General features: G+C 43.2%; 1 protein-coding gene and 1 pseudogene across 3 annotated transcripts; one reads left to right on the top strand and one right to left on the bottom strand.

The window, feature by feature from the left end:
- The first annotated feature begins 3,662 nt into the window (after nt 1-3,662).
- Nucleotides 3,663-6,577, top strand: LOC113098470 (thyroxine 5-deiodinase-like; annotated as a pseudogene).
- A 5,530-nt stretch (nt 6,578-12,107) lies between these two features.
- Nucleotides 12,108-19,166, bottom strand: ppp2r5ca (protein phosphatase 2, regulatory subunit B', gamma a). Of its 3 annotated transcripts, none has more exons than XM_026263568.1 (14): nt 18,778-18,925; nt 16,677-16,876; nt 16,447-16,557; nt 15,715-15,807; nt 15,496-15,626; nt 15,333-15,392; nt 15,149-15,257; nt 15,019-15,072; nt 14,768-14,938; nt 14,371-14,498; nt 14,181-14,282; nt 14,038-14,110; nt 13,809-13,925; nt 12,108-12,992 (listed from the first exon to the last, which is right to left on the bottom strand). In XM_026263568.1, exons 2-14 carry the CDS (start codon nt 16,743-16,745, stop codon nt 12,858-12,860), a joined length of 1,353 nt encoding a protein of 450 aa, XP_026119353.1. In that variant the 5' UTR covers nt 16,746-16,876; nt 18,778-18,925; the 3' UTR covers nt 12,108-12,857. The 3 variants fall into 3 exon arrangements, with proteins under 3 accessions (XP_026119353.1, XP_026119351.1, XP_026119352.1); XM_026263566.1 differs by lacking the exon at nt 18,778-18,925 and adding an exon at nt 18,943-19,166 and having other exon boundaries at nt 12,110-12,992; XM_026263567.1 differs by lacking the exons at nt 13,809-13,925; nt 18,778-18,925 and adding an exon at nt 18,943-19,166 and having other exon boundaries at nt 12,111-12,992.
- Between the last annotated feature and the right edge of the window lie 689 nt (nt 19,167-19,855).

Raw genomic sequence — 19,855 nt, 5'->3', positions numbered from 1 at the left:
TCACACACACACAAACGTACACACACTCTCACACACACACACACACACACACACACACTTTAACACTCACACACACTCACACTTACTCAAAACACACACTCACACACATGGATTGATTGCATAAGGAGCACATGATAAAGCTGCTGATTTGCTGGAGAGACAGGTGGGACTTTGTCTCCCATGGCAACGGACATGTGATGAAACACACTTTACCTGCAGCGTGTTCCTCTGACCGGTGTTCGCATCAACACAGAAATACAGATACATACATGGATATTAGTTGATCAGAATATTCCACAGCAGAGACAGAACACATTCTTGTAGCACACGGAGAAAAGAAAGCAAGCATGAGTTTGAGCAGAAAGCAGCTCTGAAGTCATCAGTCATCAGAGATCTGCATGTGAAGTCTTTCTGATGGGGACTGTGTCACTCATGATGCTGACCAGTGAGTGCACTTCATAGCTCACATGTTAGCCTTTGACCTCCTGGAATCTGTCAGATGTTTGGCAGTGTGTGTGTGTTTAGGGAAAACCTGTCTAAATAATTACAGTATATCTTAAATATTGAGTATATCTGAGATGTTGCATTTAAGGATGAGCACATAACCTTAGCTGAAGATGATGATGACGATCTCAGGAGAAACACATGCACTGTCATATTATTATGCAAACACTTTTACCCATCACGCACAGATTCATATTTAATCTGGAGAAGTGAGTCAGTTACAGTGTGGACATGAAAGCAGCGGCACTGGTGAAGGCTTGATAAGAGCATGAATGTGAGGAGAAAGTGAGGCATCTGTTACTGACTCCAGCTTCACGTCGCTTGTATTAATATCCTGCGGCTGGAAGCAGATTGTAGTGGTGTTATATCTGCATTCCAAACTCAAACACACTCATGTTTGGGATTTACTTGGAAATGTTCGCTTAGAAAGTGCTAGTGTATGCCACGAATCATTTCAAAGAAATGGCAAGACTGAACTAAACATTAAATATAGACATTAAAAAGTAGAAAGAATGAAATATGTTTTTCTTTTTAAAACATGCTCCAGTAACCCTTATTTACAACTTTACAAATATATATTTTGGTAACCCTTTACAATAAGGTTTAATTTCTTAACATTATTTAAATACTTAACATGAACTGACTCTGAACAGCATTTATTAATCTCAGCTAATGTTAATCTCAACATTTATTAACATGTTTAAGATCAAAAGCTGTATCTGTTAATAGTTAATGCAACTAACACAAATGTGACCATTAACAAAGGTTAATAAATGCTGTAATATAAATGTATTAATTGTTAGTTTATGTTATTAATTAACTGATGATGACAGATGAGGCCTTATTGTTTTTTTCAGTGTTGGTTCCATTTTTCATATTTTGTCACTTAGATGTATTGTGGGAAATGTATTAGTTACGTAGTCATGGCAAAATCAATGATTCATGAATTATGTGTTAAAAATGTGTTAATTATGATAACGCACACACGTCCATCTAACGCTGGAGTCACTAACAGTGCTTACAGTGTTTCTCTGTCTAGACGCTTTAGTCAAAGTCTGATTATGATGCAAGCCTGTAATTAGGAGTGTGACCGAGACCGAGTGTTTCTCCAGCCGTTAATGCAAGATTATTCAAATGTTTCCGCAGGAAATTAAAGGCTTTGATTGTTTAGTGCTGGAAATCCTCTTACAGACTTTCAGCTTCTGTACATCGGGCCCCACAATGTTTCTGGAGAACGTTATAAAATATCAGTCACGAGGAAAATGAAAGCATTGTTCTTAGCAGGAGAATACGCTTTATAGAAACCATTCTGAAAGATGAATATCTGGCTATTTAGAATAGACTGATTCCAAACTAGTATGTCCTAGTGTTACACACTCTCACAAGTCTGTTTATTCATATCGGTTTATGACATTAAATATGTACTTTAAGTGATTCGCTCTTCTGAAATGTTCTCATGAGGTAAGACTGTAGATAGTCACAGTGCAGATCTCCAGACCGAGTGTTAGAAGCAGTCTTTCATTTCAGGAAAAACACTAAAAGCTGATGAGACTGAAATGAGAGGTTCCAGCTCTCGGAGCTTGTAAAACCATGCAAAGCTCTCCAACAGAAGACGGATGTAATCACTAGTGCCTCTTATAATCTATAAATTACCCAACGGTGTCTTTGTACGTCAACAGTTCACATTAACATTCATATTTACAACTTTCTGTTTTTGCATCATGTATTTCATCTGCATGCTGCAGTGGTTTTTGTACTAGTGTGGCACATTTACACTCTTCACGGATTTATTTGAATTATTATGATCCATAATTCTGTTTTACATGTTTTGCATTTACATTTATGCATTTAGCAGACACTTTATCCAAAAAACTTCAAACAACAGTCGCAATGCAATCAAGAGGAGGAATGCAGAGAAGAGTTTATTTCATTTCTGTTTTTATGTGAAAGGGCACTGCATTGCCATCCCATAATGTCAAGACACCTTTATTTAGTCACATACTTTATGAAGTCACATACGAGAATGATATATTACATGCATCTTTGTACGAGCAGAGAGAGAAATGCATGTGGATGAAAGAGCCTGGAGACTGTGGGATTATCAGATGATGGGTTGCTGAGAAACAGCGGCTGGTTCGTGTGAGTCGAGCCGGAGCAGACTGAGGGATGCTGGGAATCAGTCTGTTTATTAAATACAGTATGAGAGACTCCTCTGAGGATGAATGAGCCTCACTCGCTGAGATGACAGTCATCAGTCACAGCCTTCATCGTGTTTCATCAGCGCTGGACACCAGCCACCTCCTCAGTAAGCCTGCGGATCTTCTCACTGTCCTCAGATCAACCCAGGGCCGCTGCCAAGATTCAGCTCAGTTTAGAGAAGGTGCCAACCAGCACAACAGAGAGATGGAGGCCCGGAGACGGAATCAGTCAGTACTGAAGATCCCCAAACACACGACGAGAGCTGCTGCTCAGAGGACGATCCTCAGATGAATAATGCTGGAACAGAGACTTCACCACAAAGATGAAGATGACGTAGCTCTCGTTTTGCACTGATGCAGCGTTGAGCAACACACGTTCAGCAGAAGGAACTCATGTCTGTCAGAAGATCACTGAAGAAGCTGCTTCCACAGAAACATGATCATCCAGTTCACATCTAGACACACACTCCTGTTCCTCTGATTACTGATGCACTCGATCCTGAACGATGCCACAGTGAGAGCAGACTTTCACAAAGAATCTCTCATACCTCCACAGCCTGAATCTTCTTCATATGAACTAAGCTGTTTTCATTAAGAATTATAAACCAAAGGACCGGTTCATTTCTTCTGAAAGAGTGAGTTTCATCATCATCTGAATGCTCGGTTTGTCTTGGTCTTGGTTGAAGATGTTTGAGGTTACAGTAGTTGATTCTGGAAGGATATTACACTCAAGAAAACAGAACTCCATATGACTGAATTAAAGCTGCTTCTCGAGTCGCGTCCACATGCACAGTTCAGACGCTCGTCTCAGTCTGTTTCTGTAAATATAGAGTTGAGGAGTGAATGATAAGGCAGTGCTGACGCTGACATGTGTCTCAGACGTGCTCCTCTGCAGATTCACATCAAACACACACTCCTTACTCTGTCTTTACTAATGCGGTGCTATTTTTGGCTAAATGTTGTTTGAACAATGAATGCATTCTGAACTTAAGAACTTAACATATTTACAGCACAATATGATACAGTGTGCAGAACCTGACATGTTTAGGGTCAAAGGTGATACAGTAATGTGTGGCTGTCACGTGAAGCAGTGGCTGTTTTAAGATTCTTGCCCCGAGCATTTATATGAAATAATAACTACCGTGAACACTATAGCTGTATATTCAAATAAGAAACGCAGAACACTTCCATTTCCAAAAACAAAAACACTGATTGATTTAAAGAATGAAATAAAAGACTCATTCATTCAAGCGATTTGTTCATAAATGTTGATTTACTGAATCATGAATGACTTGTGATTCTGTTGAAGGGTTTAAATAAATGGAAAACACTTATGGTTAGATCATTTTTAGGTTTGGCTAATCATGTATTGGTTTGTATACCACTGATGAATGTTTTTAGATTTCAGTAATTGACTGATAAATCATCTTGAGTACAGTCGGCTGCTTTACGCTGAGTTTCTGTGTAAAGACATAATGCAGCATAAAAGCTGGAGTAAATAATGCCGGCTCTGACCCAGTATCAGTACTGTGTAAAGGTGTAAATGCATTTATGGCACCTCTGAGCAGCATGAATCCATCTGTTTAAAGACCCCTGCATGCCACTTCAGAAACGCTTCTGTGCCACCTTCAACTAAACTGTTTCATTCATCACTGCTGAGAGTATTAGACAGCTTTGTGACGGCAGTGATGCAGTTTTTTTGAATGCTGTAGAAAACTTGATAACTGACTAAATCTTTTTCACTTCAGTTTCTAGAACTCTTAAATAGTTCCTGACTGAATGTGTGGCGCGCGCAGTGATCCGGGTAACCGAGGCGAGCGCCGCCTGCTGTCTTCAGCTGATCCACCGACTCAGACACACATCCGTGATTCCGTGCGCTGCTGCAGGTCATGAGGGAGACCGAGGACAACTTCAACAGTTTTGATGTTAACAGGAGACGCACTGATATTAAAACGCATTCGCGTCCCGGTCCTCGACGCAGTGTGAGCAGAACACGAGCGGAGCGGCTCTCTCTTCAGCGTGTGTTTGGAGGCGGAGTGACTGACTGACACTCATTCATCACATAAAAGGGAAGTTGAGCAGCTGAACATCACAAACTCTTCTGAGATTGATCATGAACACGGTGAAGGCGCTGAGAAACGCGCTCGCCTGTCTGGTGATCCTGCCGCGCTTCCTCGTCGCCGCCTTCATGCTGTGGTGTCTGGATTTTCTGTGCGTGAGGAGGAGAGTTTTGTTCCGTGTGAGGAGTGAAGATGAGGAGGAGGAGGATGAGGAAGACCCTCCGCTGTGCATCTCCGACAACAGCCGCATGTTCAGCTGGGAGTCGCTCAAAGCGGTGTTCCACGGACACAAGCTGGACTGGCTGAAGTCCGCGCGCCTCGGACACGACGCGCCCAACAGTGCAGTGGTTCCGCTCGCCGACGCGACGCGCAGACGCGTGCTGGACTTCGCGCGCGCTCACAGGCCGCTGGTGCTCAATTTCGGCAGCTGCAGCTGACCTCCGTTCATGACGCGTCTCAAGGCGTTCCAGCGGCTCGTGCTCCGGTACGCGGACGTCGCCGACGCGCTGGTGATCTACATCGAGGAGGCGCACCCGTCCGACGGATGGGTCAGTTCCGACGCTCCGTATCAGATCCGCAAGCACCGGAGTCTGGAGGAGCGGCTGAGCGCGGCGCGGCTGATGGCACGCGAGGCTCCGGGCGTCGCGATAGTCGCCGACAGCATGGAGAACTCGTGCAACAGCGCGTACGGAGCGTATTTCGACAGACTCTACATCGTCCAGGACGGGAAGGTGGTGTATCAGGGCGGCAGGGGACCGGAGGGTTACCGGATCTCCGAGCTCCGACACTGGCTGGATCAGTACCGCACGCGGCTGCGCGACGCCGTGATCCGCGTGTAAAAGCGACGAGAGACCAGGGTGCGAACTACAGCGGCTTCGAGCTCCGTGAATAAGGCTCGACCCCCTGATGGACGTGTGTAGGGGGTCGGACAGAAAGAAGCCCACGCGTAATGTGAAGACGCATTTCTGGAGTGTTTTCGGACATCGCCCGGGCACACGCACTCATTCAGGGACGCGCGTTCATTGCGTGGACAGAGTGCACGCGCAGAGTCCAGATGAGTGATAAAGTTTACCCTCGATAACTTCATGATGTTGAGCTGAATACAGGATTCACAACAAACACTCAAATAAGCGCGCGACATATTTCTTCCTTCAAACGCCGTTTTAAAATGTTGCAATGTAACTTTTTATATTGCGTAGTGACGTAGTATGATGTAAAAATGAATACATTTAAATTTACATCAGAAACATGAATGTAAAACACACAGAATGAGGCGTAATTCGCACCCAGTCCGAGCTGCTCTAGTGCTCGGGGGTCAGGGGTCAGGGGAGTGTCCAGGACTGAGTCTGTGCTCGTGCGTGTTTAGTGCTCGTCCTCGTGTCCGAGAATCTTGCTGTGCGTAAACGGTCTCTGTATTTTTTGTGAAGGTCGATTTTTAAAAGGTTCACGACCAGAAGATCGACTCTGATGTATAAAATACAAGACGAATACATGTAAATTATTCATTTTTATCAAATCCATTTCGTAATAAAACATTTCATCTGAACACTAGTGAAGGATGTGTGTTTGACTGGACGTGTATCTGATCATGAGGAAAGAGTCATCTTCACATCAGAATGAATCTTTCTGTCATCGGTTACTGTCCTTCATGAGCTTCTTTCTTCTGTTGGACTCAAAAGATGATGTTTGCCGGTAGCCATTGACTTCCATAGTATTTTCCCCCTTAATATTGAAGTCACTGGGGTCCAGCTGCTGTCTGAAAACCAACATTCTTCAAAATATCTTCTTTTGTGTGAATGATGTCAGAAGTTTCATTTTTGTGTGAATGTGACTTTAATACCTGGACGTGTCAGAGCAGAAACATCATTGCACTGTGGTGTGTGCTGCATGATAAAAAGCAAGTCTCCGTCAAAGACAACATGTCTTTTCCAGTTGCTTGGTTACAGTTTTTCAGGCAAAACTAAACAGATTTTTGATCTGCTCGTTCTTTTATTGCAGGAACAGTTTCTGAGCTGAGAGGAATGAATGATTGAGTTTGACATGCCACTCACACACACACATACACATAACACACACACACACACATACACATAACACACACACACACATACACATAACACACACACACACTCTATCTCTCTCTCTCTCTCTCTCTCTCTCTCTCTCACTCACTCACTCACTCACACACACACACGTGTGTTTTTGTGTAAAGTGTGTTCATCCCATAGGTGTAATGGATTTTATTCTGTAGAAACTGTATATTCTATCTCCCTTCACCAACCCTACACCTAACCCTAACCCTCACAGGAAACTTTGTGCATTTTTACTTTCTCAAAAAAACTCATTCTGTATGATTTATAAGTGTTTTGAAAAATGGGGACATGGGTTATGTCCTCATAAGTCACCCTCTCCTTCTAATACCTGTGTCATACCCATGTCATTATACAGAGTTGTGTCCTGATACGATACAGAAACAAGAACACACACACACACACAGACACACTCTCTCTCTCTCTGTCTCTCTCTCTCTCTCTCTCTCACACACACACACACACACACACACACACACACACGTCTGGTCAGCTATCCTTGTGGGGACTCTCCATAGGTGTAATGGTTTTTATTCTGTACAGACCGTATTTTCTATCGCCCTACACCAATCCTACACCTAACCCTAACCCTCACAGGAAACTTTCTGCATTTTTAGATTTTCAAGAAACTTCATTCTGTGTAATTTATTAGCTTGTTTACCCGTGGGGACCTCAATTTAGGTCCCCACCGTGACACAAGTCCCCATGAGTCTGTGTGTATTCAGGTTTAAGTCCCCACCAGAATAGAAAAACAAGTACACACACACACACTCTCATACACACACACACACACACTCTCTCTCACACACACACACACACACACACTCTCTCTCACACACACACTCTCTCACACACACACACACACACACTCTCTCACACACACACACACACACAGATCATGACGTCTGTCCATCAATCCATTATGTGTGAAATCTCTATTAGTTTTGTTAATACTCCATCATTAGCAGAAGAGACTGGTGTATCAGTGTAGTACAGATCTCTGGAAGATCTCGCAGCGCTTTATATTCAGGGTTTGTGACCAGCGCTGCCAGGGAACCACTTCAGCCTTTTAGCATTTTACTCCCATCATGCACTTCTCTAATGAGTATTAGCATGAGCGCTAAAGCCGTGCTCTGGCGTCAGCAGCGCTTCCACATTATTAAACATCATCTATCTGAGGACGAGCTCTGCTAACAGAAGCCTGCTTTATGAAAACTAAATGAAAAGATGACGTTGATGTGACGTTAAAACAGCAGATCATCGCCTCCCTTCTAGAAATACTGGACTTTACAACTTTGAAAGTGACCTCAATCATTTTTCCCGTTAAAGCATCTCATACAAGGAAATAGAAATTGAGCTTTTGGAAAGAAAGTTTTGAATCTCATCTCAAGGAGATCACATGACCAGACAAATGTTTAACTGATAATAAATGAGGGTTTCTATAATGTCTGCACAACTCACTAGACTTTAAAGAAGTAGTTCACCTGAAAAAGAAAATGTGCTGTAGATGTGTTCACTCTCAGGAGTCTGTGTCTTCACCAAATGTTCTTCAGTGCACATCTTTGAAGAATAGAACAAGGAAAGACTAAAAAATAGAAACTGGTTTCTTTCTCTCTGATGTATTCTCTTTCTTCACCAGTAGAAATGAAATTAAAAAGATAAATCACAGATTCCTAGTGTTCAGAGTCACAGAAGGAAGAGTTACTCCCCGAGACAGAGAATGTGGCGTCTCTCTCTCTGTCATGTGTTACAGAAGGGCCTTCAATTAAAGTGTGAAATTACATTTCTAAAATGTTCCTCTCAGTCGACTAAAAAGTGTTTTCCCCGGTGACTTCATAAGAATGCATGAAGGACAGAAACGAACCTGCTGTTTTCTTGCCTGTAAACCAGTGCTCCGCTTCAGTGAAATGATTGAATTATCCATGCAACCCTTTCTTCAGAAGTGAACACTGTTTGATGTTTTGGCCGAGGCGAATATTTCCCAGCCGGAGGGAGAAAGCCCTTCTCTTCACTAACGAAGTGTTTGGCAGCGGCCTGTGATCCGGTTAGCCTCTTTGAACAATTGCTGGACGTCAGAGGTCAGAGGTCACGCTTCATTAAGTGCTGATCTGCCTGTGCTGTTCATCTTCAGAGAACACAACGACCTCGTGATGACACGATCATCCGTCACAGACGACCTCTGGAGCCCGGGGTCACGGCTCAGATCCAGGCACACACACACGGTCAGCTTCTCTTCTCTTTCCCACTGAGGACACAGTCTGCCCTGGGATCTTTGGAGAGATCCGAAACATTGCTCTGAAGCGGTCACTGCATGCGTCTGCGACAGAACGACAGGAACACGACCGAGAGCTGAAGAACCACACACAGACATTTAAATCAGAACGACAGGAAGAGCAAATCCTAAAGTGCAATTCAGAAGAAGATAAAATGTGTCTTGAAAAACATTTCCAGTTAAAAACAACTAATTATGAGCAAGGGAATTTCTTTGACATTCATTTCCATTTCATCGAGACGATGTTATAGTTTTAATCAGATGTCATGCTGCCTTGACCATTAGCTGATAAGTTTTAAATATTTTATTTCAATTAAAGTCTATATTTTTTCAAATAACAAATATTTTTTTATGGTTTTAGTTTATTATAAAAGCCCTGCTGAGGATGCAGAAGAAACAGGGATGAGCAGAACTGATCAGAAAAATGTGTGAATGAGTTTTTCTCCAGTAACGTCTGAAGCTCGAACCTGAGGTGACCAAACGTGACCCACTTACGGCTCCGAGACGAGCGTGTGGGAGGAACCAGAGGATCATGGGTAACTAATCCATGACTCATTAAAACGAGCGCATCTAAAGCATTTCCTCCACAGACACGTCATGAGGTCAGAGAAACACTCGTCTGTACGAGTCTGTGTGATGCTTTACTGCATCTGTCCTGGTGTGAACTTAACCACAACACCATGGCATAAACAATACTACAGCGAGAATAAAAGTTACGCATTCTTTCTTTGTGTGAACATCTGGGCGGAGTTATGCAAATCTTCCCACACAGTGATGTAGAGATGTTAGGGCGTGTCTAAACCAGGTGTTTCAGGAGGGAGCGGACAAGTCTTAACTTTATAAAGAATATCTCTTTGGATCTGAGACTTTAGTCTTTGTAACTTTACAGATCTTCTTCATGCACCACAAGCTTGTTACACTCCAAAGAGAAAGGGACAACTGAAATCGCATCACATGACCCCTTTAACAGCTAGTTTTCTGTTAGCACTGGCATGAGCTTTCCATCAAAACTAGTAAACTAGCAGTAAACTGTAATGACTTGTAGGAAGTTATGGATTATTGGTGATCTTAAGTGGGAAAATATTTGGTTTTTACTTTCCTCTCTTTCTCATGTAGATATACAGATATAGGTTTTTAAATATAATCTTTGATTATTTAAAGTTTGATAAGAATGCTAAAAATTAGGTGTATTTAATTCACGGCAGAACTCAAGTTTTCATTGAGCTTTTGACATATTAGTGTTTTTTATAGCATTAAAAGATCCTGCAGCTAAACTGTGTGATTTAATCAAGCTCCAAACCATGTTCTACTACATATTTGTGTGAACTATCCCTTTAATATTACAAGTGAACATCAATAAACATATTAAAATAATAATGAACCCTAGTCATGACCGCTTTAATATTATAATTCTTCTAGTGACATTTAGCATACAATTATGTATGATTTCCAACAAAATAAATAGACCTTTGTGTTGTTTTGGAGGTTTTTGTATTTATTTGTGGCTTGATTTAGTGTTTTATTTGGAGTCATCTGTCAGCAGCGTTATTGTGCTGTTTTAATGTGTCTGAAGGCAGCAGATGAAGGGATCTAATGATGAGACAGGAAGTGCTCAGATGAGACAGGAAGTGATCCATCAGACACGTGGAAGCTGAACGGATTTCACTGAAGTTAAACACATCCGTCATTTCAGGCATTAGATTCAGTCCAGATCTGACAGAAAACAACACATCTGTAATAAATCTCTTCAATTAATGTCCAAAAAAGAGACTGATTAAAGAGACAGTTCACCCAAAAATGGAAATTCGGTACTCATCAAAACAAACCTGTATGTATTTCTTTCATCTGGTGAACACAAAAGGGCAGTGGGGACCATCTGTGCAACTCTTTGGATCCCAACATTCGTCGAAATGTCTTCTCTTGTGTTGAACAGAAGAAAGAGACCCAGGTTTGATCACCACGAGGGAGAGAGAAGGAGGACCGAGTCTTGAGCTGAGATCAGGGTTCATCGTGAGCAGATCCAGTCCTCTGTGCTCAAAACAGGTCTGGACTACTGAACTAACACATGCATGCTAATGTTAACTGGAGATCATGCAAAAATAAGTATAAAATAAACAGATCAACTGATAAATTCAGGTTTAAAATCACACACTGATCTGAATCCACAGCTCTTCTGCTCTTCATGCAGATGTTCCTCTGTTTGTATGGAAGCTCAAACACTGAATAATCACTGAACACGAGACACTAAAGATTCAAATATCAATCCACACCATCTCTTTATTGTTCTCTAGGTCCGTACAACACTGAACTTCAGTAAAGACTCAAATAAAAGCTAATGAAGAAAATGTGCAGCGATGTCAGGATTTCACAAATGGATAGAAAATGTTTATTAGCTCCTCAGAAATTAAAAAGTTCAAGCACATTCCTTTATTCTGTACATGTTTTGTTTTTAATAGACTAAATATAAACTACTTGATTTGTAAAAGCACAAACACATTCACATACGAGTCAACCGTAGAAGTGTGTGAGATGCTCGTGTGTTCTAACCCAAGAGAGAACATGTGAAGGACACTTACCATGATGTTCAGACTATAGAAATATAATCTGAAATAATTCTGCTCTTCTCATTCAATCAACAGCAACACACATCGAACATCTAAACTCTTCATCTGGAGTGTGTGTGTGAGTGTGTTTGGAAAAGAAGCTGAGACAAAACGGTTTTATACATCGACATTTATATTACTCACATACTCGAGGAATTATTATAAGAGAAAAGAAATGGATAATATTCAGCGAGTAAACATACAGGAGTTCAAACAACGGTACAGTAATGACTGTCAGCATGTGACTGATACACACACACACACACACACACACACACACACACACACACACACACACACACACTCTCACACACACACACACACACACAGACACACTCACACAGACACACAGACAGACTGATACACACACACAGACAGACTGATACAGACACACACACACACACACACACACTCACACTCACACAGACACACTCACACAGACACACTCACACACACACACACTCTCTCTCTCTCACACACACACACACACTGTAGAGTTTTCAAGTTTTCAGGAAGTGCTTCTAGGTAGTTCAGTAAAGAGGAAAGATCCGGATGTAGAGGAACAATCGGAGCGTCGGCGTCACACCGCTGTGTTTGGACCGAAGGCTCTCGGCGGAGACACAGACGCTGAAGGCACTGAGATCCTTCTGGACGTGTTTGAGTCACAGTCTGGAGATCAGAAGAGCTTCCCGACGGATCCCAGAGCTCTGCTGTAACAACTGATCCGGGAATGTTTCAGGATCTGATGGAGAAACCGTACCATTGTTTGAACCAGAGAAACAGCACAATGAGCGGCAGATTCTGCCAGAGAAACAACGTTCAACTAAACGGTTAGAGTTCATCATGGCACAGAAGTGAACTAACTAGAGTCTGATCTGAGCGACACACAGAGAGAACACGTGACAGACGTGCTTTAGCTGAAGCAGTTAACACACAAATAAAACTCTGGAAGCTAATCAACATCACAGTCTTGGCACTGGCAACCGTCCCTGAAAACAAACACAGATCTGAACGCAAAGAAAGCTCTGCGCTGGCGCTGGAGAGTGTGTTCTCGGCCGGACCGATGGAGAGGAACCAGCCACAGAAGAGTCCAGAAGAGCTGGATCCTCCCTGAGCGTGAGCGGCGTCAGCTAGCGGCCGTCGTGGCTAGTTAGCATGTCTTCAGCGCGCCGGTGCGTCTCCAGAGCTTTGGTGGTGAAGGAGTCCTGAGGAAGATCTGATTTACGTCTGACGAGTGGCCGCTCCTTCCTCTGCTCCCTCGCCACCTGCACACACACACACACACACACACACACACACACACACACACACACACTGACCATCATCACTCTCCCAGAATCCTCTCTGTTGTTATAACATGTACGGGTCATTCAGTGTCAACTGAACTGGACGTTTCCATCTAAACGTTTCATTTTTGACCTTCTTCTACTGAATGAAATACATAAATAACAAAATATTAAATGGCACAGATGTATATCCGTCAATATACAGAGGGGTCAAAATGACCAAAAGACTTCAGAAAGATGATGTTGATTTAAAAAAATGACAAAAAGCACTTGTTCAGTTTTTTCCCAAAGCAAGTCATTAAATATTAAATATTTCTTAACATCCGATTAGATTCTGGTTGTTAAAGTTTTGGTTTGGTTAGTTGGTTTTTAAGGCCCTGTCTGTTTCAATGCCACAGATATTGCGCAGATTGTTGAATCTTGGGTTACAGACATGGGGAAGAGAGTTATGGGAAGGGTTTATATATATATTGGTTTGTGAAATCATCTTTCCAGAGTAATTTCTTCCTGTAATCGAGCTCTGAATCTCAGGTGATAACTGTTGTTTTCACCCCTCTCAACAAAATAAGTATCGATTCATCCACAGCACTTTAATAAAAACATGAAGCCGAGGAAGTTTGTGGATTGTGGTTGATTAGACTCGTCTGATGAGACAGTGAATGGATCCTCTAGTGGCCCACAAACACTCGTTCAGCCGGGGATTTAGAAGAAACGTGGGTCGTGCTTCTCCATATGGCCACACATGATGATGATGATGATGATGATGATGAAGCTCTGCTCAGATCTCTGAATTACCTGAATGGCTCTGGCCTGCACTGTCTTTTTTAACATCTGAACATCTTCTATAAAGGGACCATCAGTCTCCATTTCTACAGGACTGTTTAGTGCAGACGGATCAACACACAAAGTGAACTAGTGGAGCAGAGAGTGACAGAAACAGAGACATGAGCGTTACAGAGAGTCAGAAGAGACAGACTGAAGCAGACAGAGGTCAGTGGAAACCTTGTGTTGGAGAGGAACACACCTGTGGGTTAGATCTGGCCAGATTCTCGATCTTCATCCAGGCCTCCTCTCTCTCCTTCAGCTTGGCCTTCTCTCTGGAAGCAGAAGCGTCAGGGTTTGAACTCATCTCACCTGAAACTACGCTGGGTTTGAGGCTCAACTCACTTGTTCTTCTCGGCTCTGAACTGTTGTGTGCAGTCGTCAAACAGCTTCTGGTTCATCTCCATGAAGAGCTTGAGTGCGTTATAGATCAAGCCGTGAATGGTCCTGCAGAAGAGAGAGGAAGAGTGATGGAGAAACCCTCACAGACACATCGAGCTCGGAGCATCCTAACAGAAGGAAACGGGACTCTCACTTGTTCCAGTGGCTCTTGGAGTTACGGTAAAGCGCCGGGAACATGATGGGTAAGATCTTGGCTGCGTTGTCACTGATGAGACTCATGATGTACTCGTTATTCCAGTAATAAAGCGCTCTCTCGGCCACCTGTCAGAAACACACGTCACGTCAGATCTACACTCACAAACACTAGTCTGACTCCAAATCACATGACATCCCATTCCTTCTTATTAATAACATGGAGTGCATTAAAGGGACAGTTCACCTAAAAATACAAACTCTGTCTTCATGTTCTCATATACAAGTTACATTTAAACTGAATAATATATCATGATGAATGAAGTCAAACTGATTAATATTCTTCAAAATATCTTCTTTTGTGTGCAACAGAAGAAAGTCAGTCCAGCTCTGGTCACCTGGAAGTGAGGACTGGACACACACTTGGCCAGCTGACGGAAGAGCGGCTCCATGACCTTCACGAACTCGGACGGCTCGATCACGTCCAGGATCTCCTCCAGCTCGTTGAGGAACATCACCTCCTTCGGACTGTGAGTCTTGGGCCAGTATTTGAGGAGAGCCATGACCACCTGCACAGCGGCAGCAAAGCCTCATGGGTCGCATCAATCCCATAATGCACTGAATGCTGTCTGAGCGTGTGTGGTCTTACCGGTTCAGTGAGCGTGCTGTCCTTCTCCAGGAACTGAACCACACAGTAGGCCAGCTGGAGCGAGACGAGACGGTGTTAAGCGCTGGTCAGTGTGAGTGACCGGTGTGTAATGAGCGGAGCGTGGACTGACCTGCGGGTGATAGACGCTCAGAGACTTCACTTTGTGCAGCGGCAGTAACACCTTCAGCAGGAAGATCTTGTGCTCCTCTTTTAATGGTAAAGCAAAGCCATTGATGATGCTGTCGGACAGAAGAAACACAGCTGTCAGAGACCAGAAGATTTCCCAGCATGCACCGGGACAGCTGATGTTTTACCTGCCCAGGATCTCCAGTAACTCTGCGATTCCGTTGTGATGCTCCGTCTCGTAAATAAACCTGCAAACACACACAAAGAGACACTTACACACAAACCTGAACCTTCTTCCAGAGAAGACTGTGTTATCAGACCACTAACACCGAGCATGAAGGCACTGCTCACCTGTAAAATATGTTATTAATTTGCTTTCTAATGTACGCGCGCAGCCCGAGAAACTTCCCGTATATTCGGTGCAGGGTGGTTTTCAGGAAATCTCTCTCTCGTGGATCTTCACTGTCGAACAGCTCCAGAAGCTGAAATCAGTTCAGAAGCAGTCTCTCACACGTCTGAACTCAAACTGAGACTTCAGCTTCTATACAGTGAAGGGAAATATCTGCATACCTGCATCACAAACTTCTGGTCAATGTATTTCTTTGCGATATTCGGCTGAAAGTCAGGCGACTCTAGAAACCGCAGGAAAAACTCGTACACCAGCTTTGAGAAACAGAGAGATATTATATTTATATATGAGGATACTGATATTTTTCAGGATTCACAGATGAATAGAAACATAAAGAAGAACAGCATTTATTTGAAATAGAAATCTTTTGCAACATTCTAAATGTCTTTACTCTCACTTTGGATCAATTTAACGCATCCTTAATGAATAAAGTATTAAATAACAAAAAAACAACAACATTTGAATAAAAAGTCAAAACAACATTCAAGATTTTTCGTCTTTACGCCTGACTCTTGAATGGAAGTGTGTCACAGTTTCCACAGAAATATTGTGCTGCTGTGTTTAACACTGATAATAATCAGAAATGTTTCTTGAGCAGTAAATCATCATATTATTCTGATTTCTGAAGATCATGTGACACTGAAGACTGGAGGAATGATGCTGAAAATACAGCGGAGCATCACAGAAATACATTACACTTTAACACAGATTCACACAGAACACAGATGATTTACACTGGAAAAAGATATCACTATTTTTACTGTATTTGTGATTGAATAAATGCAGTTTCTGAGTAATTATTCCTAATGTGTGGCCGGCCGTGTAGCAGCTCATCACTGGTTGTGCACTGGACAGAAGCGGTCAGATACGATGTGAACGGTGTCAGGAAGCACCTGTAGATGAGGCCACGCTGCTTCCAGAGTCGGTTCATCCTCCTCCGGGTCAAACTCTGCTCCCGTGGGGTTCGATGAGGGCGGAAGAGCCCTGAACATGTTCACCGCAAACTACAACACAGACACAACATCAGCTCCCTGACCCTGAACAGCATCTCACATGGGTCATGCGTGTGAAGAGCATGTGAAGTCCGTGTCAGTGAAGAGTGAGAAGATCATGAGGGACTCACCATGTGCACCACCTCTGGGTAGATGGGCTCCGTGATCACACTGCGGTTGTGGTTGATGTACTCCACCATCTCGCTCAGCGCCGCCCGCTTCACCTCCTTCCATTTCAGGTCACTGAGCGGATCACACAGGAAGTCGAACAGAACGCAGCACTGACGCAGCTTCTGGATGAAGAGCTTCTCCTGCTCGGCCGGAGCCACATCTGGAAGACACCATCAGACCAGGATGAGGATGATGAAGATGATGAGGATGATGAGCTCAGTGCATGTGATACACAGAAGCCCACAGGTGCTTATTAACTGTGATAAAGGTTTCTTGTGTGAGGTTAACCAGTCCCTTTCCCAACATTAAAATGGTTTGAGATCAAAATCTAGACTAGACATTCTCAGGCCGAGCTGATCTGAGCTGGACTGATGTTATAATACAGGTCTAATCACGTCACACACACACACACACACACACAATATCCTGTTTAAACACCGATAGTAACTCTCTTATGAGCTCTTTCCACATTCTTCTCAAATCTTTCAGAGCGGTTCCTGTCTGGTGTGATTATGATTTCAGTAATGGCACATGCTCCGCACACGAGAGTGTTATCTGATCCGAACCAAACGCCAGCAGCGTTATTACATGTTTACATGAGCGCACGTGAAACACACAGAGCATCGGTAAAGAGAAGCGTCACGTTTACACACACACTGAAGGGACTAACCGATATCTGGTTAAAGTCGACTTCAGCTGTAGTTCATATGAATCCGTAAAGCCTCTGACACGTGGATAAAAGCATCGCTCTCCGACTGACTCATAAAATCACTTCTGAACCTTTCAAACCATGTAAAGTACCATATAAACATTATATCAGCCACCATATCGGTTTGGGCCGATGAAAGTTCATTTTTACTGTTATCGTTATTAGCCCTATAAGAAAATTTGGCAGATATATGAAAACCGCTAAATAATAATAATAGATAATATTTCCTTCTGAGACACTTTAGATGCACAGTGTGCTCCATGATGCTTTTTTAATAACTTGAAATATGATCGGAAACTTGCACTGGTTCAAACTAATCTGCTGTACTGTATATGTTTGATTTATGTTGTAGTATTTCAGACAGGTAACAGTGAGACTCTTTCTGTGATCAGGTGTTCAAAATGAAATAAAAATCGCGATTTTGATTTATCAACCAATATATTGGTTATCGGTTTTCAAATTTAAAGAGATATTGGTTATCGCTCACACACACACACTCACACACACACGTTTGTTTTTGTGTAAAGTGTGTTCATCCCATAGGTGTAATGGTGTTTATTCTGTAGAAACTGTATATTCTATGGCCCTTCACCAACCCTACACCTAACCCTAACCCTCACAGGAAACTTTGTGCATTTTTACTTTCTCAAAAAAACTCATTCTGTATGATTTATAAGTGTTTTGAAAAATGGGGACATGGGTTATGTCCTCATAAGTCACCCTCTCCTTGTAATACCTGTGTCATACCCATGTCATTATACACACACACACACTCTCTCTCTCTCACACACACACACACACACACACATCTTGCTCTCTCTCTCACACACTCACATACACTCTTTGTCTCTCTTTCACACACACACACACACACTGTCACTCTCTCTATTACACATACACGCTGGCTCTCTCTCTCTCTCTCACACACACACACACACACACACACTGTCACTCTCTCTATTACACATACACGCTGGCTCTCTCTCTCTCTCTCTCTCTCTCTCTCTCTCTCTCTCTCACAAACACACACAAACACACACACACACACACACACACACACACTGTCACTCTCTCTATTACACATACACGCTGGCTCTCTCTCTCTCTCTCACACACACACACACTGTCACTCTCTCTATTAAACATACACGCTAGCTCTCTCTCTCTCTCTCTCTCTCACTCACACACACACACACACACACACACACACACACACACACACACACACACACACACACACACACAGGGTTTACTCTCTGTCACTTGTGTGACCATTGTATGCCATTCAGAATGAGAGAAATGCTGTTAAACAGTGTAACACACAAACACAACACCCTTCCTTCTGCTCTGACCTCACTTCCTGTGACATCACTGCTGGAGTGGTGGGGGGATGGGCAGGAGACGCTAACTACAGCCTTCGGTCTCATGCAGTGCCTCAAACACACAGATCGGTCAGGAAACGAGGCGAGTGACCCTCACAGTCCATCAGCGAGCGGCGTGAGACACAGATCACTCACCTCTGAAGTGCATGAGAGCCACCGGCGGGAACGGCCCGTTGGGATTAGGAGCGTCTACCACCATCCTGCCTCAGACGAGCTGCATGTCAGCGCACGCCGCAGATAAAACACAGAAGCTCCTACACCGCCAGAGCAGACTCCATTTGAACACAAAAGCTGAGCAGAAAATGAAGCTGTGTGCTGGAGGAACCGACTGCTGGATGATGTCATCAGGAGCTGCGAGCCCATTGGTCCACTGCACACAGGAGCAGTGACATCAGCAGGCCCCTGCAGGTGGAACCCTATTGGTCTCCTGCCCAGGAGGAGGCGGGACTTACGGGTCCTCCAGCACACATCTAAAGCTGTCACGCCTCATTACTCTGTGTGTGTGTGTGTGTGTGTGTGTGTGTGTGACTCCTGCTGAAGCCTGAGAAAACAAACAGAGAGGCACTGAACAACACAAAGAGTCTGAATCACTCCGGCACTGAACGCAGCTAATCCTCACATCTTCCTGTGCATCTAAACTCCACCACTAACACACTGCAGCACACAGAGCTCTTCTGATCCACTACTAAAACACTTCTCATCCACAGCCTCCTTTTCAAATCACACCAAAGGTCATAAAAACTACAAGCAAACAGCCTTCCTTCAGTTTTACATTAGAATCTGAGATGTTCACAGCGGGCTGGATCAGAGACTTCAGAGAGATAAACATGAAAATAATAGTGTTATTAATGTTTAAAATTCAAATTCTGCTTTGAAGATTCAAATAGGCTCTACAGAAGACAATAGAGTCGCTGTTAAACTGAAGGATGTTTCTGCAGTTGCTGTATAACAGGATCTCCTGTGACATCTGCTGAAGGATTTATAACATTTATCCTGACAAACACACACAAACTACTAATCCTAAACTACTTTCCATTCAAAGTCAATA

This window comes from Carassius auratus, unplaced genomic scaffold, assembly GCF_003368295.1.
Source record: "Carassius auratus strain Wakin unplaced genomic scaffold, ASM336829v1 scaf_tig00216561, whole genome shotgun sequence".
Taxonomy (NCBI): domain Eukaryota; kingdom Metazoa; phylum Chordata; class Actinopteri; order Cypriniformes; family Cyprinidae; genus Carassius; species Carassius auratus.
This window is presented reverse-complemented; position numbering and strand designations above follow the sequence as displayed.